We start from the raw sequence: 24,221 nt of genomic DNA, 5'->3' as shown, positions 1-24,221 counted from the left end.
ATTTTCTCTAATCGTTTTACATTAGTAAAAGTAAAAACAATACCATTTTCCCCAGGTGCAGACATACTCAAAGAATCTAACTTGACTTGCAGACTCTTGCTACATCGATTTGCAAAACTGGTTGTTAAAAATGTATCCTTTTAATTAGACTGTGAAATAATTTCCCTGTTATATCTATGGCACAATAAATATGAAAGACAACAGCATTGCTGCATACTTGCTTTTCAGAACAGAACTACATAAATTAATTGGGAAAAAAAAAAGTTTGGTCTATATTATGTTAAGCTGAAATAGGAATTTCTGTTTTTAAGTAGAATACATTCTGTTTTGTTTCTTAGGTTACGGGTTCTCACTCATATGAATTCCTGTGGTTATCCTTAATTACAAAGATATGCTGTCATCTTTCCAAGCTTTCTTGTAAATGTCTCTCTTTGATAAGTGATATCAATACTAAGCACCTTGTCGCTAATGAATAACTGTTTCTTCTTTCTCCATCTTTGCCAGTTTGACAGCTTCCCACCCACACACTGTTCACTGCTTTTCCTACCAATGTGTTTCCTACCCTTTCTTAAAGCAGTCACATTTATTCTTGATAAACTTTCGCATTAGAATAAAAAGCACATTCAACTAGTAAGTTATTTTCTTCAGGCTTTGGAACATCAACTAAAGTGCTCCCAAACACATAAGGTATTATGGAACAATATACATGAACTAGTTATTTTTATATCATTTACTTTTTTAATAAATCTAATTTACTCATGGAAAAATGACAGCATTTTTGCTGGAAAAGAACACATTGAGAATCCATTTTAATCTGTTGGACTTGACTTTCAACTTTAATTACTACTGCAGTTTAAATACTAATAGACAAAACAAAACAAACACACAAACAAAACAGACACACATACAAAAGAATTAAAAAGCCCAGATTCATACAGAGCATGTATCAAATGTGATCCAAAAGTACCATATTGCAAGCAATGGATGCGTACAACTTATTTCATCCTTCAATACCTGGAAGGTACTGAATGCTGGGGTGAAGTACGTCAACGTTTTATAACCACTTACCATCAGAAAATACATGCCATTAGTGAAATTGCAGCCTACAAACTTTCTGTTGTTAAATTCAGTGAAACCAGAATTTAATTCATAAGGAATCACGAGTAATTTTAAATAGCAACAACATAATCATTTTACAAAAACATAATCAGATTAACGCAAAAATAATTTCTTGTAAACACCACAACCGAGTCTTCACTAGTCATAACAGGGCCCTGGTTTAATTTCTAAGCATTGCATTTGACTATTTTTTACTGTGGAATGCTAGTTCAGAAGTTAATAACTGTCCCTCATTCTAAATCATTTACTGGCTGTATAATTTTAAATGACTGATTGTTAAATAATTGGTGATAAAATACTGCTGGATAAAAAAAAAAAAAAAAGACTATTTAATTTCCTTGGCATGCTTTTCCTGTTGTCTTTTATATTTAAAAACAAGTAAGTACACAGGGCCACAAAAAAAAAAAAAAAAAAAAAAATAAAAAAAAAAAAAAAAAAAAAAAAAAAAAAAGACTAATCCTGCATATTTCTTGTTCTGTTGAAGAAGTGTATTATTTTAACCAACAAGACAATTTGGCCTTCATGAACTACAAGTTTAGGCTGAGGTTTTTATAAAACAGAGTTGTGGGGGAGAGCAAAGATAAATAGAACTTTGCCTTCAAACAAGAAGGGTACTTAGGTACCTCAAGGGTAAATGGAAAAATTTTTTCTTTATGAAACAATCTGACGACATTGGCATGATAAGCATACACTTAATGTGGAATGTCTAATATTTTAAATTGTGGTGACTAATTGTGATATGGCCCTAAAGTGCTGGCTTATTTTGTAGTACAGCCACGACTGTACAGAATTAATATTTTGTCACAAGGCTGCTGCAAAAGACTTATAGAAAGAAATAATGTGGATGGAAATTTGACAAGCCATAGGCAGATATATGAGTACCAGCAACAACAACAGAAGGTCACCCTTAGCTGTATTCCTAGTTGGTCTTCAAAATTAGACATGTCAAATGTGAGAGGTATCCACTACATTGCTTTCTACAGCGTAAGAAAGAGGTCACCATTTTAAGTCATTTTCTAAAAGGAAAGAAGCCTATTTCAATATGGTACAAAAAGTGCATTTTCCCTCATCTGCTTTCTCGTTATTGCTTGTGATGAAATTAAAATACTTTTCACAATGATATCCAGTACAGAAATTTGACCCAACTCACTGAATTTCAATGAAGTGAAGGTACAATGAACAACAGCCTTACAATGGTAAGAAAATCCAAGAACCCCTCCAGTCCTAACTCACACTTGATATTTTTTTCAACAAAAGTCTCTAACTGCCGAGTTTTTATTTATCCATCAATACCAAATCACTTGGTAGAGATGTTTTTTTTCATACAGAGAAAGCATCTCTAAGGCCAAGGAAAACAAGTAGGGCAATCCAGAATTTTGCAAACTTTGCAAATTAACTGTGGCTGAAGAGAGCTGTGCACAGGAGAGAGTAACATCAGCTTACAGTGTTATTCATCATGTTTCTACTCCATTTGCACAGGAAGACAAAGCCAGAGTTTACCACCTGCATGTTCTTTTCCCTCAACACTGAACTTTTCCAGAGGTCCTAAAGCACAGCTTAAAGGGAATAATCTTGATATCTAATACTTTGATTAAGATTAGAACTTTCAAAAAGCATGCAAAGCAGAAGCTGTTATAGAAGGTGAACAATTTTGCTACAGCTAGATGCAAAATTCTGAGCATCTCCTGGTTAGTTAAGAACCCAGTCTGTTTTCAGCACTGTTGCATGCTTAGTTCCACTTTCAATTTTCCCTGAAAAAAAAATCAAGTACAGAAGTACATTTAGAGTGCATATAACATGGTGGTTTTGTTATGAGAGAGAGTTTTTTGTGTTGTTTCTGTGAACTCTTACCAAGAACATCCTCTTCTTCGCCATCATCTGAGTCATCAGTCACATGTCCAGCGATACAGACAAACAGCATGAAAAAGGTTAAAGGTAAGAAACATCCCCTCTTTCTTCCTTTCATCTTTCCTGAATAACATATAAATGACAATATACACTTTAATCAAATTTCTTGAGTGCTCTGCAAAAGTCATTAGCAGGGTAGAACATAGGTTTATGGGTAGATACACAGAGAGCTTTGGAATAATGTAAGATACTTTAGTATAATTATATTATAAGCACAATGAATAACAGGACAAGATTTTTAGTTGCTTTCAGCTGATTTCAAGTCTCCCATCCCATCTCCAGTACATACTAGAGACATTGACATTATTTTTATTTAAAGCCACAATTTTAAATCACCTCCCAGAATACATAACAATATAAAATGTAATACTTTGTACTTTTAAATAAATTTTTAATGTCCTTATTTCTAGTTCTTCAAAATAAGTTTTACTCTGTCTGCAGACCATGGGTTCATTGCCAAAAGCACAGTATTATATTTTTAACAAATATTTCATCAATTTATAGTTATCAAGTTCCTGGAAGCTGCAGTTCACTGTAGTCATTGAACTTTTTCGCAACATGGGCTTTAACAGTATTAAATAGTATTTTGTATCTTGCAGATCCCCTTAATATTGAATTCCTCGGTTAATAAGTGCAGAGCTATTCTTTTCCACATGGGATCAGTGAAGCCATAGTTATTCACACAAAGAAAATTATTCCACAGAAGCCAGCATGTTCAAGTTATGCTGAAAATAAGGTTGTGTATGCACATATTGGAGAGCACCTTAGGAAAACTTTTGCTTTAATTATTTAGAAATACATGTTTTCAAACTAATTAAAAGCTTATTAGGTAACCCTGAATTCTAACTAGGGAGTGGGCTCAATATCTTCTTTAGCTACCGACAGATGTCCCCTTTTCTTAAAGTACGATATCAAACTTTGGCTAAGTTAATTAACACTAACTTCATAAAAATCTAAAGGACTAGGAAGTTCCTTGCCTTCAGGCATTGTTTTATCTTTATTGTTTTTGTCTACTTGTCTATGAAGATGGGTGATGCAGAGGTGCTAAAACAATGAGGGCAGGAGGGTCTGGGGGAAGAGCCTGCCACCCGACTTTGGATATAGTTGTATAGTAAGAGTTGTATCTTCAACACCAAACCAGAGCCCGAATTTTCACTTCTCATTTGAGAATGTTTCATTTTTTTCCTCCTGTTTCAATTTTTTTCCTCCAGTGTTTTCCTAACTTACAGTGCTGTAGGAAAAAAAAAAAAAAAAAAAACAAAGGTGTGTTCTGCTGACTGCCTGATATCCCTACAGCATTGCTAAAAGACAAGAAAGAAAACATGACACTGTGCTATGGACTCAACACTTCATTCTGACATGTCAGACAAGATCACATTCATTAATGCTACTGTCTGCACTAACTTGTGTACCCCATCTGGCTATCTTTCTTACTACTTTGTCATTCTGTCTATAAGTCTCTTATTTATGTGTGATAATTACGTGCATTAATTAATTCCTTTTCCTAATGCTCCCAACAGTTGTTCTGATGTTATCTCACCAACAGGCTTTAAAAAATAATACACTGTTAGAGGAAGAGTCTTTACTGAAATGCTCATTGCTATCCACTCAATACTTTTGAGTTCCAGGCCTAACATTAGCGTTAACAAGCTGTCTTTTTAAGATATTCTCAGCATTTCATTTTATTATTTTTCAGATAATTTTCAGTTTTCCAGTAAACCAAACAGCAGAGACTCCCTCTCCAACAGTTAGAGCAAAGTAACTGTTCAAGACCAAGGGCAACAGCCAACCTTGACATTACTGTCACATTTTCAGGAAGATTGATAAGCTTCTGTGTGTGTGCTGGAATTTAATGCCTGAATGTCCACAGAGATGCAACTGTTTGTGCACTGCCTTGCAAAAATCATGTTTGAGACTTCAGACACTAGAAATAAGCCACATACATAATAAGCAAAAATTTTAACATATTGAAATAATACCACATAAGAGAATATCATACATCCAAAATAGACCAACAAAGCATCTGAAAAAAAGGAGTTTTATTGACTATATTTCTGCACAAAGTCAAGAGAGTTGACAACATTCCTTTTTAGTTTCCATAGGCCAGTATGATTTCCAGAAACAGAACACCGCTTATGATACATTTGGCCTAATACCAAATTTTCATCCATGCAAAGTTTTGTAGTACAAGGTCTTAGAAGATTTCTATCTATTTTTTATCACAAGTTTAGATAAATTAGAGCAAATCTCTTTATTCACGATTTGATAAGAAGTACAGCCATGCTTTAAAGAGGAACAAAAAAAAACTCCTTACAAGGTAATGTGAAGTTGTCTAAGATTCTCTTTATAATTTGTGAGACATCTGAGTTATGATATTAGTTTGACACTAACTAAAATAATATAGATCCACAACTAAGAAACAACTGTATGGGGAGAAATATTAAGGAAAATTTTCAAATAATTGTATAAGTACTCAGCATTATAATGTAAATAAAGGTGGTGATAGTTTGATATCATTTAAAGCTGGATAAAATCTGAAATAACCATCAAATATTCAGATTTGATACTCAGATAGCTAAAAAAGAACCTGAAAAGTCTGAAAGGCTTTGCCTGACTACTCTGAGTTCATAGGAATGAAAAATTACAGAACAGACTTTCAATTTTAGTTTTTAAAATGACATGGGAAAGGGGAATTTTCTAAGTACTTTCTTTTCCTTACAAGCCTCAATTGGTAATAATTGACATGGTTTTGACCCTTCATAAAGGGATTTGGAAATTACCCACAGCCTCAATTGCCCGTGGATTAATTCCAAGCTTGCCCTGTGGCTCTCATTTTCTGTATTTGAGTTTTTCCAAACATGATGGCAATTTAGTAAATCCATTTTTATTGTCATCCTATATTCCCAAAACTTTGTTCCCAATTAGAAGGAAAATATAGGAAAATCATCCAGAAATGGAAATCCACAATAAATGTTTCATTTGAAGATGAGTCTTTAAAATAAAATTTTGTATACTTTTTTTTGCACTTTAAAATAAAATTTTGTATAGCTACGATGCATTATTGCCACTGTGCGATTACAAGGATAAATGACTGCGTTTGTATAGAGATCAAAAATCTCACTGGGGTACAGTATTACTATTCTTCCACTTAACTCCTGTATTCCCTGAAAAGAGGATGTTGTGGAAAGTCAGACTCATTTATGCTCGGCCAATTTCACAAGACAAAAAATTTAGGCTAACTGTATATCTACCTTATTGCAAAGTCTACTGACCAAACATAATTGCCTCTCTTCTGGCTAGCCTTCCCACAGGGTTGTACATTCCCAGAGCACAGTATCACGTATGGGTAGAAATGGGACGAAGGGGGTGCAGGTGTTAGTACTGAAATGATTAAATCCTTAAATCCTTTAATTCCTAAAGGAAGAGTAAAATCCAAGATCAAAGTGAACTTGGCTGTGCTTTTTCAATTAAAAAAACCCAGCCATCTAGAAAAGTCCAAGTTCTCTGATTTAATGTTCAGTTGTTCTGTAACAGAATTTTAAAGCTGTAAGCTTTAATTGATATATTTAATTGATATTGATTTTTGATTATTATGATATTGGTTTTATTTCTTTTTTCTTTCTTTTTTTTTTTAATACATTGGGAGGGTTATTGCATTTAAATGAAAGGTAAAATTCAAATTACTGTAACTATGACATTCATCTCAGTAAAGTATAAAAGAACTTGTGTGAAGCACTGCATGTTATGGGAAATATTGAAAATGCTTTGAGCATAAATAACTCATGTTAAATGGTCTGATTATATAGACCCCAAAAAAAGAAAATCTCTGGGAGTAAATATAGCCCCTTACTCCAGAAAGGGTTCTAATTTAGGACAGCAAAAGATCAGTCCAGCATTAATAGTGGCTTTTCTATATGTCAAAATGTCACTAATGCAAATTTCATAAATTCCTAAAAACATTTCCTTAGGAGCTGTGCTGCTCCCAAACTAACTAGCTTTTAGATGAGATATTTTTATCCATAAACAGAAAATGTTTAAGTTGCCTGACAAGGGAATCAAAGGTCTATGGGTGGTAGCTGGCAGTGACTCACTGATTTAATTAAATGCTTTGACTTGTGAATAATGCCACTAGCTTCCCTCAAGCTGGAATATAGGTAAGACAAAGCAGATCACAAGCAATCAAGGAAGTTCCCAGTACCAGACCCTTATTACCTCTCTTATAACCAGGTCTTTTTTATCCTGCCACCTAAACACAGAAATACCAGGAGGCTCTCTAGATTTTTTGCTAAAAGCAGGTAAGTAGAAAACTCACTGCATTCTCTGAGCAGTTTACAGCCATTGGAGTCAGACCTTTTATCTGTATGTTTACTTAGTCTGTTCTGCAGCAATTTCTATAGTTACCAGAATGTTTAGAAACAAGCGTTTCTTCAGCACCCTATTTATCTCTAACCAGCTAACTGGAAAAAGCAAAATAAAAGCTAGCATTTCCGCAGTAGCCAGAAACAGACAGCTTCAGAAAATGGCACAAAGTGACATTGTAATGACTGTAAAAGTGACTCATTCACACTGACAGCCCAGGAAATGGAAGGAGAAAAAAAAAAAAAAAAAGAAAGAAAAAAAAAGTAAATGGAGGAATAAAAGGTTAAATTAGCACAGCCTGAAATTAAAGAAGGTCTAATTAGACAACATTACAGTGCCTCTGATATGAAAACAGACCTTTATTAGCTCAATGTCCTTCTCGGATGTTATATTTGCCCTACGGTATCTTGTACCACCTACTGGGACGTATATGACAGAGAATTAATTGGATTGTTAGATTGATAGAATTAATTGAATTGTACCTAATTGTAGAATTGTCTCCCAGCTGGCTGAGTCAGTGAGTTGCCTGAAAGTATTTTACTACACATGCTGTGTTACAGCTTTTTGAAACATCATGTTTGCTCACTTACTCTGGAGAAGTAAGAACAATGAAGAAAGTATGAATCCTATCATATCATTTATCAATTCTAAAACTGTGTTCCTTTAGTTAAAAGGCAAGCCAAGGGCAATGCAAGATAAATGTTTATGGAACTCAGTTTGATTCACTAAAGTTAGAGACAGATGACTAATATTTGACTGTTGAAGTCATGCATCCTTGACATATCTATTTTTCCCAACACTACAAGCATTACCCAAGGCACATCACGAAAAGTAGAAAAAGATGCTACAGAAACCAGACAAATTCTACTTTTTTTTTTTTCTTCATGAGACCACCAGAAATAAGAGGGAATTCTGTTTTTCCCAGATTATTTTCTGAATAAAATAAAGAGGAACATATTTTTTCCCCCCCGAGACAAACTGATAATCCTTTTGTGCATGTTTACTTCAGAAGACTGAGTATTGTTTGTAAGACAGCTTCTGTGCCACTGTAAAACATGTGCCAATTGTTAAATGTAGCATGGATAATTTATCATCAACTCCATCACTGCCATGTGCTAGAAAAGAAATCAACTGTGCAACACCTAAAACAACAGCCGACAAGGAGACCTGCCTGGGGAGTAAAGGAACACCAGGAATGAGACTCTACTTTCTCTCCAATTACCAAAGACTTTACTATAGCAAACTTCTCATTGCAGCTGGGAGAAGACCTATGGGTTGCAAGATTCCGTGGAAAATAATTACATATTTATAACTTCTGTATTTGCTTAATCATCCTTGAAGATGTAATAGAAAAATACACTGCTGCTATAATTAATTTATTTATAAAAATTATGATCCTCTAAAACATTGAGAGGTGCAATGTGAGTAGGTCTCCACTGTCAGGTTCTGCCTAGAAAGCTGTATTAAAATGTGAAAGTGGGAACTACAGTCTCTTACTCCCACTCTTACCACTCCACTCTTACCACCTGCTACTACAGCAATTCTGTTGCAACTGCAAAAGCAAAATCTCTGCACTTTCTTGAAGCAACTATATCTTTCCATGATTCATTATCGTATACTCATGCTTGCTATGTACACCTGTGGCAACATTCTCCCCAACCTTGTGCTTTTGCACAAGTAGCTCTCTGCTCCTCTGGTGATGTAACGGCTTGATGTCACTTCTCTAACTGCTGACACTCAGCCAAATGCCATCCCTGCCTGTTCTTGAGAACCTATACACTCCTGGAGTCAGCCTAAATACTATTTTATTTTAACCCTGTACTATATTTAGTTATGCATCCAAATCAGACCTGGAATGCTTCACCCTTGCGACAGCATGGGAGGTGAAGGTCGGGTGTGGAATGCTAAGGATCAGAAGACCTCAGAAGTTTTTGAATCTGTTCATAAAGGAATAGGCACACGGAATCAAAGCGTGGCAGCAGGTGAAGCTGTTTTTAAAATATTTAAATGTATTACAACAGAAGAAAGACTCTAAATTTGTCCTCCAGACCACATGCAAGCAAACTGTTCTTACTAGGAACTAGACAGGACTTGGACCTGTGCCTTCAACCAGAAGGAACTGTCACTGCCAATAAAGAAGCTTATAGACCTCATAAAAAAGTAAATATTGCAGAGAGTATCTCCTGAATGCCAGGACATATATTTGATATGCATCTGCATCCTAACCCAGAAAACACTCGCTTAGCTCAAGAAACATGTCAATAAGATTGACCAATATGCCACTGTCTTGGGTGGACTGGTACTAAACGTATTTTTGAATTTTAATATTTTCCCTCTCCTATTTTCTGCTTTTTAAAACAATGTCCACATTGCAGTCAGCATGAGTGCAACAGCTAAGCCACCCTCCCAGTCTTCCCAAACTAGACTCCTGCTAAGACTTATTTCCTTAGCCACATGCTGATCTGGCAACAGAAAGCAGACTAATTTCAAAAACAAGACTAAAGCAACACATTTTATTTCAATTCAGCAGTGAGAGGGACTGTTTCTCCACCACTCTGGGAGTATCAGCTTGACAAAGATTTTTCTTTGTGCAAAATTATGTTGAACCAATATGTGGTCTCCCTTTAGGTAACATTTCATATGCAGAAACACTGAAAAGGCACCATGGCAGCTGTACTACACTAACTTATCAAACATTCCTTGTAAAAATAAAAAATCCTCTTACTACGCAGTATCTGGTGTGGCTAGCAAAGATATAAAATGCAACTCAAGGTAAAAACTGCCTCTATCACAGCTATTATAGCTGTTATCAAGACAAAGTGTCCTTTGTCAAGACAAATCCTTCTGCCCTTCCCATTGCATAAAGCAGGCAGACAGCTCTTTCAGCAGGGTATCATTAATGCATCTCCTGAGCCTACTATATAAATATATACATTTCACGTGATTTGAGAACATACCCTCTCAAGTTAGGACAATACATACACTACATGTAAATACAGTTAGGGTCTATATTTAGTCTTGACATTCCACCTGCCTGTTTCCTTCCTCTCACAGACTTGTGGCAGAGTATTCCCAGAAACTGGATGAGGGGAACTGCAAGAGGTCATCAGGCACCATGTCTTTTTACGTATATATAAAAAGAGGATATTCACACTGTTGCTCAGAAACTTGTGCTCTGTATCAGTCCCAGAGTCAGTACCAGTCTGACATTCAAAGTGACATCAACGCAAAGCCTTGCAGTCTCCCAGCAACTTATCAGAAAGGAGGCAGTCTAACGTGGATCATCAGCAAGCAAACATTAGTAACTGAAAACATGAGCTATCAAAATTCCCACCCTTCATCTTACCTCCCTAATAGTCCATATCTGTCCTAAGATCAGAGACTCCACCAGATTATTCTAAGAACTTCAAATCACCTTTTCCTTATGAAAGAGGATTTTGGTTGGTTACCTTTCATCATTTGACATGAAGGTTGACTTGCTGCTGCACTATTCCAGCACCTTAAGTTTCCAAGTGAAAATTGGGTAGTGAAGTGAAAATTGGGAAGTTAAAATTTAGAAAAAACAAAGCTCTTCATTAGCTTTTATGCTAAAGAGCTGCATGGCCTGATGTCACTGTTTCAGATTTAAACTTTCACTTTGGTTCTGTTTGCACTAAAGTTGTAAATGATGCTTTGCAAACACAATTTACAAACTAACTGAAAAGAAAACCTTGTTATGTTTTGACAGAAAAATCAATCAATTAATTAATAAGGCTACCACCAGAACACCCTTCTTTTTTTCACATAACTATAGATGTCTCTTGACCTTTCACTTTCCTTTGTTGACTCCTTTTGCCTGTGCTTAAAAACAGTTTTCCATTTCCCCAACTTAGTGCCAGGATCTATTCCCTTCTACTCATCTCACACCTGGCTCTGGGTACTGCTGCCATCATGCTTCCACTCACCTTCTCTTGTCACACAGCTCCAGACCCTACTTCATCTCCTCCCCTGAGTTCTTCCTAGGTGGCTCAGTCTGGGCCTCACATCATCCAAGAGCTGGGAACCGGGAGAATGGGCTGAGAATGCATCCTACAGATGGCATGCCTTGGCAGAGGTAGCCTGCGAGAAACTTGCTCAACTCTATGGCAGTGTAGAGCAGACCACTTGGTGCAAAGTTCAAGTTATTTACAAACCCTGAAATTAAGCGTTACTTTTTGAATAGCTGCACTTACTTCTTTCACAGGAACACAGGATTTGTCTACACCAAATCGCAAAGCTACTAAAGAGACCTTGAGGGAATGTCTAATGATTTTCTAGCTACTTGCTCTAACCACAGAGAAAAAAAACAAAAAACACATGGCACATGACCCAACTTTATGAGTTCATCAAAAGGACATACTGAGTACATTACTTGACTTTCTGTTTCCACCTCATAGAAGGCTCATTTAAACAGAAATAAAGAAATAACGAGTCAGTTCTTTATTTAGATGTGGCAATGACATCTATGTGACATGCCATATCTGAGGTAAATCTCTGTTCATCATATACAGCCCTGTCTGCACTGTGAGATAGCTTGCAATAATGAAAAGAAATATTAATTTGTTCCAACAAAAATTATTATTATTATTAAATTATTATTATTATTATTTTAATATGGAATAATCCAAATCACTAGTTTCCATTATTTCATAAATTTGAAAACAAAAATAACCAAAAATCTATCACTACCACATACCCAATCCTGCACTAATTCTCCCCTTTGATAACAAGGTAAGATGTACTCAAACTGGTAAGTGAAAACTAGGTTAATGTTACATTTAATGCAAAATATAGCCCAATGCCTCAGAAAACTAAGCAGGAAAGATGTATACAGGCATCATATAATGGTGCACAGTGTTTAGGTTTAGACAAAAAATAATTGGTGGTAGCAAAATCATAGGTCATATAATTCTATTTTCAAATAGGGAATGCCTTCATCATTCTAATAGTACCTACCCTCACAGCACAGAAGCAACAAACAAAACAGACAAGCAGCAATTTTAGTTATGCTTTTGGGAACTAGCATGGCAGTCCCAACAGCAAACACCGAGATTATAAAGCCTCCAACCTCTTCTTTCAGCAGTTTGGACTGAAAAAATACAGTGGATGTTTCCAAATCTCAGCTCTCCTCACTTAGAAACAAACTGTCCTGTATTTAGCAATTAGCTAGCCTACCCCAATCCTCTTCTCTAATGGACAGTCATTTCAGTGCTGTGTATTTGTCTTCAACTCAGTTGTGTGCATTTCCACACTGTACACACTACAGAAACATAACTACTTTATTGCACTGAAGTGAAGCTGCCACTTATTGAAAGTGTAACAGGCAGGCGGGCATAGGAGGAAATTATCTGCCGCAGTGGTGTCTTATGACTGATTTTGACCATACCTAACTATTAACATTGTGAAACCTCATAATTGTAAGTCACATTTTGCACAGATACCAAACATCAAAATACTAGTTATCTTGCTTTGCCAAGCAAGTTTAGCTCACCCTCTGTTTCCCGTGTCGATACACCAAACAGATTTTAACTGCAATGGCTGTGCATGCTCTGGATCATTGCACTGGTAATGCTACAATTACCACCAGTGGGAATACCTGCAAACTGAAACAGCCTCAGATTATCACTCTGCACATACTTAAAACCAACACAAAATAACACTGCCACAGAGAGGAAAGGGTCACAGTCCCTTGTGAATCTTCCACCACCTAACTGGGGGGAGAGGAGATGGGGAGATGGAAACATGATAAAAAAAAAAGTGGCAGTAACAGTCAATCAATGGAAAAGTAGAACATGTTTACAGAAAAACACTAATAAGTTTATATGGACCTTCCTGTCAAGTTCATAAAAACGATACCAGCACCAGCTAAATATTTCCTTCATATGCTTGTATGTCTAACTTGCTTGCTGCAGTTGCTACCTTCAATATGGTTGTTTTAAAATCAGTTCTTTTGAAATGATCTGTTTTCTGGAAGAAGGTTGTTGAACTTTCTGGAGTCCAGAGCTCATCCTGGGTCACCATGTTCAAATGTCTATTTTTTTTTTTTTTCCCTCTAAATAGTAGATCAAATTAACTAGGTAACTTCAGTTATGCATGGCACATATCAGGGAAAGTGACAACAATACTAAGGAAGGAAAATGAACAGCTGAATGACTAAAAAATAATCTATTTTGCTGTGCAGTAACTATAATAGGAAAGGAATTGTATGACTCCCCATATGGCTTTGCTCCATTCCATCCTCAGGGGCACTCTGTCCCATACTCTAAGTTTCATAAGAGAAACACATAGAAGTCGGTAGTTCGTCTTTTTTATTTATTTATTTTTTTAAGAGCAGTTTTACTGGGTTCAAGCATGAAGAGCTTTAAAAATTGAGATCCCATTTTCAATCCTCACCAAAACCCTCTGTCCAGTTTTGGTTTCTTTAGAAACTGTTAGTATCTCCCAGTTTTCAAAGAGATAATATGACTATTCAAAATTTAGCCCAAACAAAGAGCATTGGAATTAGACAAACTGTAAACAGTGTGCTCCAAAATTGTAATGTGCAAGATTCGTGCCATTCTTGAGGCCCATAAGCTCTACTGATGGTTTTTTTTGTGTGTGTGTGTGTGTTTTTAATTTTAAAATTTCTCTTCTTGTTTCTGCACCCATGCTCTGACTTCCTCTGGCAGACATTCTTAGCACATGCTGAATGCACACCAAAAACCATAAACCAAAAACCACAATACTTGCAAAGCACTTCAAGCAGCTACCACTTTATTTTAAAACACAGAAGAGAGTTACTGCCAGAATCATCTTCTTAAAGTAAATATAGGTGCTAGAGCAGCTTCCCAGAACAGAAGAGACAGCAGCAGTTCCTCTTTTTGTCCAGAGGAGATTTGATATTCACATTTCCAGAAACTACCCTCATTCCATTGCTATATGTTGACATCTCTGAGAACAGTCTGTGCTCTCTCCACTAGCATAATTTAAGGTTCACAGAGTCACAAGAGTAATATAAAAGACATTGGTGACCCTGTACTGAACAGAGAACAAAATGGATGCTAATATTTGTTCCTGTTTATGCATTTAACATGGAAGGGTTATTGCAGAAACGTCCTTGAAGCTAGACCTAGAATCCACTAGTTCTTCTCTGACTGTGGGTCTGGTCTAGATAGAGGTGAGATTTCCAGCTCTCTAGAGACTCTGTATATGTTTCCTAAGAGCCTATTTGGAAGCTTCTTCTTTTACATCTTTGCTTTGTTTCCTAGCCACGTTTTATCTTGGACAACTTTTCCCCCAGTCTCTTAAAATTTCCTCTCTGACAGAAATTTGGCCTCTTTTTTTGGTACGTTCTGTGTCATTGCCCTTCACACCTGACATCCAGCTCTTAAATAGTTAACAGCAATTCAGGAGTTTTGACCATTAGACTTCCAACATTAACTCTGCAATGAGATTAAGGAGGATAGATAAATTCAGTGCCATTAATTGTTCAAACTCTCCTGAGACAAGAAGACCATAAAACTTCAGTTTAAAGTTACTCTGCATTTAGCTAGATGAATTAAAATTCAGTTTTCATTAACAATATCAGTTAGTGGGGGCACTGCACTGCAAGGCTAAATGCACTTTGAAGTTCAAATAACTTACACTGACAGTTGAAATTCATTTTATCTCCAAATTGCAAACTATACAGCTCACAAAGTAAGGATAAACAAAGATTACTGAAATTCAATTTCAAGTACAGTTGGTGATTCCTTACCATAGAAGTTATATATATATTTTTAAAAGACATAGATTTACCAATCAATGGCATATGTGATTAGTTTTTTAATTAATCCTTTTAAGTGGGACATGCTTGACAGGAAAAAAGACTAGAGCAGAATATGTTTTAATAATCTTCAGCTCCTTAATATTGTTCTAACTGCATACATTTCACCCAAAGTAAGCTGGTTAATGATTACAGTTTTCAAATGCAGCTCAAACAACAGGCCAGATTAATTTACTGTGGACATAGATGCTTGCTACCTTCACAGCTGATCACAAACTCTGTCCCGATAGAATTAAAGAATGAGCAGAAGATGGCAAAGGGAAAAGGCCAACAATTTTCCCCAAGTAGGTTCCCAGCAATTATGAAAACATGCCTTTGCTGTTCATATCTATACTGGCAGCTTGGATTTCCTGTCTTTGCATCTGTCTATAAGGCATTCAGGAAGGAAGGTTTATATCTTTACATGTTTTCCATGAAGTACTTTGATGACTAATTTCTAGAGTACTGAGTCACACTGACCTTTCACATACTCCCCCCATCTAAATTGTTTGAGTTTTCCCTACTCCACTTTTCCCATTGTTACATGCCTTTTCCTCATTTAAGATGTATTTAGATTTTCTAGAACAGCTATTTATATTTTACCTTTTTTTTTTTTTAATGCAGATTGTTATCATTGTTTTTCATTGAAGAGTTAAAGATGAAGCTCATGTAGATTCTTACAAGTAAAATATTACAGAAGTCACTGACATTTTTCTGCCTTTTTTTTTTTTTTTTTTTTAATTGGCACCAAGGTCTGCAAGCCCCATCCACTACCCTCTTTATTGCTCAGATGTTTTAGTACTTATGAATTTCCATATACATTATGAGTGAAATTGGTTTGTACTAACATCAGCTTAATTTGACTCTTAAAATATTCTTGTACTTCTCCAAGTATTAATTGCTTCAAATGTTACATAACTTAGAAGGATTTGAAATAGCCTGGCAGACCACTCTGCCTGAATCAAGCCTCCCTTGAAGTTACTGTAGTAGAGGAATTGTTTGAATAAACAGAAGATTCAGTTCCCCCCCACCCCCCAAACTCCAGCTACTGATCAAAATGAATATATTCACTTTATGAATGGCTTTCTTTCAAAGATATTGAATTGCCTTGGTGCTAACAATACCTTAGTCTGACATTCTGACAACCAAAGATTAGTTGTATTAGTATTTGTAAAGTTACATTTATTGCTGTACTGTTTCAGATTTATACAGAAGTCTCCCTTTTTGCAGCTGGACTTTGAATCTAAACATTTGACTACTGCATCTACCACATTCTAAAGAAAACATAACAGTGGACACTTTTCTGCCAGCTGAAGAAAAAAAGATCTCATGTAAAACAAATTCTGTTACAAAGTACTCACCAAACTCCTAGAAACAGTTGTTATACACACAGAGGATTCCTGAATCCGTGCTGAATGTGGTCCTCCCCTACTAAGTCACATTTAAGATAATACGTGGGGGTGTGGTGTAAAGCTACAAAGGCAGGGTTGCAACCTGATCTTCCTAGAGCAGGATCCTGCCTGTTGATTAATCAGCTAGTCCTCGTTCTTGCTTTTGTAGAGCACATGGGTTTACTCTGGGTAAAAGTCAGAGCTCTGCAGCAGCGGCAGGGAAGCTTCCTGCTTAAGTTTTCATATCTGCTCCCAGTTTAGAGCAACTGTGTTCTAAATGGCACTAGCTAAACTGAAACACAGTTTTAAAGAACAAGAGACAGCCTGTAGAATATTCTCTTCTTTTTACCTTGCAGACTTCAATTCATGAGGATGCCATACGCATTGCTTATTTAAGGTAGAGATGTAGTTTACAGTTCTGTTCTTTTTGTCAGTTTTTAAATGAAGCCGTTCACTCTAGATCTAGGCTGCGTTCATTACAGTACCAACACCTTGACTACAAAGGCTATTCTGCCTTGAGCAAAATACATACGCACAACCTAATTATGAATCGTGTTAGTATGTGCTAAAACAGTAAACATCATCACAGTAGCCATCCCTTTCCTCAGCTACTGTACTCTTATAAGACAGAGACGTTGTAACTTGTGCATATAAAGACAGTAGACCAGAATCCTAGTCCTGGACACCACTTGAAGAGAATTTCCCAGGTAATGAATTAAATAGCAACAGAGACAGAAGGAACAGCTGGAGAACTGCAACTTATACAATTAGTAGCTGTAACCAATTGCAATTGTTTCCAGGCAAAGACGAACAGACAAATTAAAGGGAAGATTTATATTCATATGTTCATCAACATCCCGAAACAGACTGGAAATTTCTCAAAGTCTGTTAACAGGTTTACTTGCTCTGAAACAACCAGAAGTGTTCCTGGTAGCTTCTGAGATCTGTCATTCTTGGATTGTAGGACTGTCTGTAATCCATTTCAAGGCAAAGCCAGTAGCCATGAGTCCAACTATTAACTGGGTCAATAATCAAATGGATTAACTCTCCTGAAATGGACTAGAAGCACTCAAAACGTAAAGAGGCAGCTTAAATACTGCGGGTTGGCTTCTGTCATACAGTTCCTAATTACCAACTCCGAGCTCAGATAAAGGGAGGAGCAAACCATTTCAGGAGACGCTAGGTAAATGCAAGTGGTCAGTCTCTCATTTGTGTGACACCCAAGCCTTTGAAAAACATTTTGGGAGCCCCTGTGTTAGAAATTGGTTTCTGGTAGAACTATCCACAAATCTCTAAGGTAAGATGGACCAAAACAGATGCACTAAGGTTACATCATGATTTAAAGAAATCTGTCTATACACTTGCAATAGGAACAAAACCAACTAGGCTTCCAATACGTGACAGATATCTTACTTTTGCTTTTCTTAAAATGTGGATTATCAGAGATTCAAAGTTGCCCCACTATACAAGGCATTTACAGCAGAACTGCTTTATTTTTTGTCATATTGGATGCTGAGTGGGCTGAATTTACCAGTCTGTACAAACATATTTCTAATCTAGGGACCTGACATGGTCAAAACTTCAAGTAAGCTTCTTTTTGCTTTTTAATGGGAAATGTGTTTTTGTTCTATTTTGTTTTTTAAATGAATGTGCAAAAAAATTTTGAAGGTTTATATCAGAATGTATCAGCCTCATTCCTTATTTGTTTCTCCAAATTCTTCCTCAAGTCACGCAAATTTGGTGTGCAAAACAATGAAGAAATTCTGAAAGAATTAGTACACAGACATAAAAAAAACAAGATGTAAGAAAATGCTGCAGTTCTTAAACATATTTTGTCTTCTTATGGTCAAATAAGTGGAAAATGATATATATAAAGAAATCTATTTGGGGGGACATTTATGAGAATGAAACCCCTTATTTTGATACAAGTTATACTAAGAAATCTTTGGTTAATATTAATAAAACAGGATAAGAGTGAAAATGTCACCATATGTAAGTGAAAAATGCTTATCTAAAAGAAAGTTGAAGGCAACAATATTTCATTTTAAGATGAATATTTTTACTATATATTTTGCTAACGTCTCTTCAGCTGTCACATTCACTTCTCCTAATTTAGTAGTCAAGAAGGTCGACATTTGGAATCCTTTTCATTGTAATTTTAACTAAAACACAAAAGAACTAAGATGCAACCAGAAACACTTTGAAGATAGAAACAAAACTGTTTTGAACCTGAAGTGGGATCAAAGAATTCCATTCCGCTCTGACCTGGTGAAGACAATTGCACTGACCTCTGTCTTGCTCTGGAGATTGCTGACAGCTTGAGAAAGTTGTCAATAGCTAAAGGTCCACACCACAGGAAAAAGTCCCTACAATTCTAACAAAGTTTTTCGGATCCTTTTTAGGAGTGACTTTCAACATCAGCAAGTTGAAATTTCTGGAAAATATAAGAAGTTACTAAAACACTTTTCTAATGTCCTGTGGGAGGTTGACAACCTTTTGAAATGCAGAACTTGCAAATCATAGAGAAATTCACTGACCTAGCTTCTCCTTAAGACATCGCCCAACTGTTGTTTTTATTAAGCATTGTTGCTGTTCTGAAGAACCCAGAAATCCTTACTCAAGGAATTTCTAACCTTTGAGTATGTGACATTATCATTACATTCTCTCTTCACATTTATTTACAGCATGTGCCACATGAAACAATTGTCAATATAAAGATTACAGTTAATAAGATCACTCTTTCACATGACTTCTGAGGTCTATCCACAGAGTCAGGCTCTGGCCAGTTATGTAACAATAGGCACTGCACAAATTGTTGAATCAATGTGAGTAAAGACCATCTACAGTACACACAAACAACAGGTTAGCTACCAAATCCTGCTTGTTTTGCACAGTTTGCACTGGCATGCAGCAAGGGCAATACAAGCCTAATATTCCAGTCCACTTTACACGCCACTTTTTGCTGACGTATTTGGAAAAGACTCAGGTTTGAAAGTGAAATGAAAGGCCAGAGAGCATTTATATGACTCTTCTCCTATAGTCAGGAAACTTTTACTCAGGGATTACAACCCCAGAGCATCGCAGATTGGAGCAGAAAAGGACCAGTAGAAAGGCCTGAAGGACAGCAGACAAGATCAGTGCTACTGAATGTGTTCAAAATCAATCATATCTCCAACAACTTCTGTTAAGAAATCTAACACAGGCACAGTTTATACTGCATTTCTGCCCTCCAAAAAGTCTTACACGTCCATTGTTTTATGGCCTCTATACCTCTCTAAAATCAGTAAACAGATATATAGTGCCAGCAAGACATGGGGAAAATGGGAGGCAATGGTTAATAACTAACTTGATAGCTTAAGAGGACTGGGGCAGCACTCTTCTGGATTGTCTGTCTACAGTTTGAGTTGGTGGTCTCAAGGAGAGACTGAGAGGGACAGAGCAACAGACAGTGAGCTTCAGATTCAAATTTTTTAGTACTCTGTATCTTTGATTTATTTGTACAAAATGGATGGGCTTTAGCAAAATATGTTATACTTAACCGCAGTGCTAAATACGTGGTGCTCAGAAACAAAAGTGATGCTCAAATGCCCAATCTTGCTATTGCTTTACTGTGACAAAATGGAGACAAAACAGCACAAAATTATACGAAAAGTTTTTTGTCTGCTTATGTAATATAAATGTATTTTTTTTTGAGAACTCTATCATCCTTGGGGCAAGACTGACTACAAAACACAGTCAGAAAAACACAAAAGCATTTGCCAAACTGTTCTTCACACAAAATCATTTGCAAGCTGTTCTTCAGGTCATAACACAAGTGCCTCCCTCAGTGAGGGAGTGACATCACTTGCATTCTTGTTTAACAATATAGATGTCTGTGATGTTTTATTGCCCCCTAGTGATGCCGATTCATTTTTCCATTGCTTAGTTCTTTAGAAATGTCCATAGAAGCAAGAGCTTCCTGTCTCCTGCCTTCAACAAACTAAATCATAACTTAATACTTTTACTCCGTGCTTGTATCGGATGAAGTATGGATATTTCTCACCCTCATAAGGAACCAGACAGCAGCATGTGTACAGGAAACGCACCACCAGCATGGTTGGCTTGTCCCAATGATCTTAAAGGAAAAGTTAAGAGGGAGGGAGCAGTTGCTACCAGCATACAGGGCAAAAGCTACAAAGGACCCTTTCCTTTAGCACAGAAGCTAACAATCATCTTAGCGTGAAGTTGTTGCTCTTGCAGAGTTTCTGGAGGGACAGACTGTTGCTGTTGCCCATGTGGCACACCACAGCAGTTACAAGTTGGGACCGTCTACCTAGCACAGACTCCACATTTGCAGTATTAGTTGTTACTTTTGTAGTTAAGTATTACAATGTCTTAGAACTAGTTCATCTTTTTTTTGAGGCCACTGAACTGAATGAAGGGTATGCCTGCTTTTCCAGCTGAGGTCACCTACATGCAATGACACGCAGCTGCAAGGACCCATCCAGGTAGAAAAAGAACAATTTTAGGTATATTCCATCTAATAAAACCAAGTTTCACAGGTGTCTCAATTATTTGTTTTATATTGTATCTGTTTTATTATTTGTATTGTGGTCTTCATAGCATTTAATATTTTAAACCCACATAAAAACACCCAAAACAAATTAAAAGGAAGACCAGAACCCAGCAGCTGACCCTTGAAAATCTGTCTCTATAACACATTCATCCTCTTTTCCCCCCTTCTTCTTTCCTGTGACTTCATATTCTTATAAGGAAACCATGGATGTCTTGAGCAATTTCTAAAGACTGAAATCAGAATGCACAGAAAGAATGACTGCTGATGCTGATAGCAGAACATAGCACTATGAGGAAATGACTATGTCTCTGTCCTCACTTCTGTACTCATCTTCAAAGGTAGGCTCTTCAAATGTTACTCCCTGCATTCTGAGATGCCTGGGAGAGAGCGCTCTTAACAGGCTAAGGAACGTGTACATTTGGGAGGTATGGATACAGTAAGGCTTTTATTACTAAAACTATTACTAAACTATTACTAAACTATTACTAAACTATTACTAAACTATTACTAAAGTTGACTGATAGAAAGGTAACAACATTTTTAAAGGGGAGAGAGTCTTCAAGTTTCTCAATTCCCTTGGGTTCTTTACATCCAAATTTAGGTTATCGAAGATGTCTTACATGTTTTGTTTTGTTTTTTTTAAAAATCAAACGTAGCAAGGCTAACAAGGGTAAGTTGGATAAACAGTTTTGTTTGTTTGTTTTAGGGTTGAGAAGAGGAAAGGAAGTGAGTGACAGATGAGAGGAAACTGATAATCAGATCCATTCCTTACTGGTTGAAAAGTTTCCCTGCTGAACTACTAAAACTGTTTGAGAAGGAGAAAGGAGTACATTCAGCATCTGCTTTTTAAGTTTTTATTCTTTTCCTTGTATTGCTAATCAAAAGCATTACCTCTTGCCAAAGGGTAGATGTGACAAACTTTCAGATTTCTTCGTTTAGCTGGGCATTTGTTTTCTTTCTGATTCTTTTAAATATAATACTAACACAAAGTTGTTTTCTAGGAAACAAACAAACAAACAAACAACAACAACAAAAGATTTTGAAATAAACAAAAAAAACGATTTCCTTTGGAAAACTCTGAGCTGAATCAGAGTTCTTGTTTAATGAGTACTTCAACAGAATCAGTTTTATGATTAACTACATGAAATGAACTGCCTCATCATGGGTTTCAATCCCTCAGTATCTTTAGCAAGCCAGATGGACCAGATTTCTAATGAATGCAGTACATATCCCATTTTTTGGGGGCCAAAAGGTGCACTGTAATAATTTTTAATATTTTTCTTTTTAATATTTCTCCAATTTTCCTATTATTTTAGTCCATACTGCTTTAAACACAGAATGAGAGTAGGCTACATTTCTGAATCTGAGGTTGTATTTCACTTCCAGTAATTTGAGGCAGAGGCCTAAAAGGAATATTGAGTCTTGAGCAAGTAAACACATAAATACTATTTCATGAACTTTAAGCTCATTTTTAAAATTCTGCTTTCAGTTCTTAGTTTTCCTGTGTATTTCTCCTTACTTATGAGCTTACATAACTCATACTCTCATTTCTTCATTCATCGATTTCCTAACAGTAAAAGAGTTTGCAACTTGGAGTATGCTTTAAAGCTGAAATCCTTAAAGAATTAGCATCTATTACTACCTTTTCAAAAACCCCAGAAACACGGTACTTCTATAGTATGATTACAATAAACAGAACGTATAACATAACATTTCAAATAATACAGATATTTCAAGAGTCTGTTCCAACCAAGACCATTTGGATAGCTGAGGTAGTAGGGGGTCAGGTCAGTACCAGATGCCACTCATTTTCAGAACCAGAAGTTTACATGAGGTTTGAATTTCATTACAAACACACATTGACTTCAATTAAAACCGAATCAGGTATGAAAGGGCGGTACGCATTTTGTCATCTTCCTTACACAAGGAAGGTTTCTTAATTCTTTTTGGTCTTTTTATTTAATTCTATCGTTAAATTATCAAAACCCGTATGAAATGTTGTATAATCTCAATAAACAAACTGCCTCACTAGACAAAGCAATTGCTTAAAAATAATTTATTCCTCCCTTGGCTCATTAAATGTCTAACTCTGAAACAGATATGGGATAACTAAACATTAATATAAAATTTTCAGATTAGTTATTTATCATGTTTTGCGTTCTCATGGAGTGTCTATTTATCCTCAATCGGTCCAGTATTTCACTAAGGATCTCAGTAAATAAGCCTCCCTTTCTGTCCATGCCCTTTAGCATGCAGTCCAAATGCAGATCAAGTCTAGAACTACCGGGCTTAGTCACTGGATGTCACTGTTGCAGCGCTAAGAGCTTAGGTATTTTATCGGGAAACAGAAGGCAAATACACTTCTACTTTTTTTACCCCTCCATTTTTACTTATTTTTAAATGTCATTTTAAAGGGTCTTATTCGTACTCTGGGTGAAATCAGCATGAGTTTTATTGTGGATAGAGTATTTAGATTTATCATATGGCCTGAACACTTCTGTGCTGTGAGGTGAAGAAAAGAGACTACTCTACTAGTTGGGATTTCATTTAATTTCAAAACTACTTCTACTTTAGTTAAAAAACATGGTCTGTTTCCATCTCTCATTTAAATGAAACAAAGTGGAAAAAAAAACATGGAAACTGGGTTTAGATAGATGACCAAGAATAAGCATTATTCCCTGTTCATTGGATTTCCAACCCGCCTCCCCCCCCGCCAGGAAAGTTATGAGCATGCCTGTATATTCTTTATCTTATGAACAGAAATGAAAATTATTTTCTCTATGGTGAATTTGACCAGAAGCCACTACAAATGTTCCTACAAACAGAAGCTAAGTCTTCTTCTATGGCATTTTATTTTTCTTTTTTAAACATGTCAGCCTCTTACAGCCTGTGAGGTTGAATTCTCCGGTATATTATGGCTGGGAAATAAATAAAGAAGGTACAAGAGATGCTCAGACCATGACATAAGGAGCAACAACAGGAGTTTCACAATATGCTTTCAGAAAAGTATTTTGGGAGGATGAGTAATTGAAGGAGATGGCAACTGAGGACACGGTGAGCTGCTGCCAGCTCTGGGGAGTCTGAGCAG

General features: G+C 36.3%; 1 protein-coding gene across 8 annotated transcripts in view; it reads right to left on the bottom strand.

Moving 5' to 3' along the window:
• The window catches only part of TFPI (tissue factor pathway inhibitor), a 74,194-nt gene that overhangs the window by 23,522 nt on the left and 26,451 nt on the right, over window positions 1-24,221 (bottom strand). For 2 of the 8 annotated variants that reach the window (XM_040561093.1, XM_040561098.1), the window contains exons 1-2: window positions 12,896-13,002; window positions 2,971-3,090 (exon numbers count right to left, since the gene is read on the bottom strand). In XM_040561093.1, coding sequence (XP_040417027.1) covers window positions 2,971-3,085 — 115 coding nt within the window. In that variant the 5' untranslated portion in view covers window positions 3,086-3,090; window positions 12,896-13,002. Of the gene's footprint in view, window positions 1-2,970; window positions 3,091-11,330; window positions 11,461-12,895; window positions 13,003-16,548; window positions 17,722-24,221 lie in introns of those variants that run through there. The other 6 variants (XM_040561099.1, XM_040561092.1, XM_040561096.1 and 3 more) reach the window with 6 other exon arrangements.

The sequence above is a fragment of the Cygnus olor genome, chromosome 6 (assembly GCF_009769625.2).
Source record: "Cygnus olor isolate bCygOlo1 chromosome 6, bCygOlo1.pri.v2, whole genome shotgun sequence".
Classification (NCBI taxonomy): domain Eukaryota; kingdom Metazoa; phylum Chordata; class Aves; order Anseriformes; family Anatidae; genus Cygnus; species Cygnus olor.
This window is presented reverse-complemented; position numbering and strand designations above follow the sequence as displayed.